Consider the following 748-nt stretch of genomic DNA (forward strand, 5'->3'; position numbering starts at 1 on the left):
AAAAAAAAAAATCACAATTACATGTGGCCTGTCTGCATCCTTCTGTGTGTCTGACCTCCAATTCACTAAAAGCTGAGCCTTATGTATAAAAAAGTGTCTACATCAACAAGAGTACAGTTACACAACTCACCAATTTGTACTTCTTGCCAACATGCATATCATTCCAGCTGATCAACTTTGCCATGGCCTGACTGTAACCTTCTGTGTGATTGACCTCCAGTTTGTTAATAGCTGAACCCAAATTCATGGTTGCCATTTCCTTAATATACTCATAATTGTCTTCAACTGCTTCAAACACACTCCTGTGGAAAAAAAAAAACACAGCATGGACTGACTGGCCATTTGTCAAGAACCCGCAAGTCTCTCTCACTACATTGTTATTTGCATACACTTAATGACTGCAAATGCTGCATAGACAGACATCTTTTTTTCTATCTCCTCAAAGTGGAGGTATGGGCTTGCCAAGAGGTTGATATAACGCACTGATTGTGTAATCTTGTTTCTTGAAATGACAAATGGAAACTCGAACCATTTCATATTTATTTCCTTATCACAGAGTGCAAGCCATTATTAACAGTCTTCTATGTTATTGGATAGCCTGTCAACTATCATGGATAAGCCATCTTTTGCTTGGCAACCAGCCACCACAAACATTAACATCTTATGGGGACCATTCCTGAAGTAAAAGGGATAGAGGGGTCATTTGGAGTTAGTTAGCTTACACTATACATATGTAAATGAGGAAACT

At 38.5% G+C, this 748-nt stretch overlaps 1 protein-coding gene across 1 annotated transcript in view; it reads right to left on the reverse strand.

Moving 5' to 3' along the window:
- The window catches only part of LOC119588605 (HEAT repeat-containing protein 1-like), a gene marked incomplete in the record, with an annotated part of 28,625 nt that overhangs the window by 19,369 nt on the left and 8,508 nt on the right, over nt 1-748 (reverse strand). The window contains 1 exon segment of the mRNA XM_037937247.1: nt 131-302. Coding sequence (XP_037793175.1) covers nt 131-302 — 172 coding nt within the window.

Source organism: Penaeus monodon, chromosome 24 (assembly GCF_015228065.2).
Source record: "Penaeus monodon isolate SGIC_2016 chromosome 24, NSTDA_Pmon_1, whole genome shotgun sequence".
NCBI lineage: Eukaryota > Metazoa > Arthropoda > Malacostraca > Decapoda > Penaeidae > Penaeus > Penaeus monodon.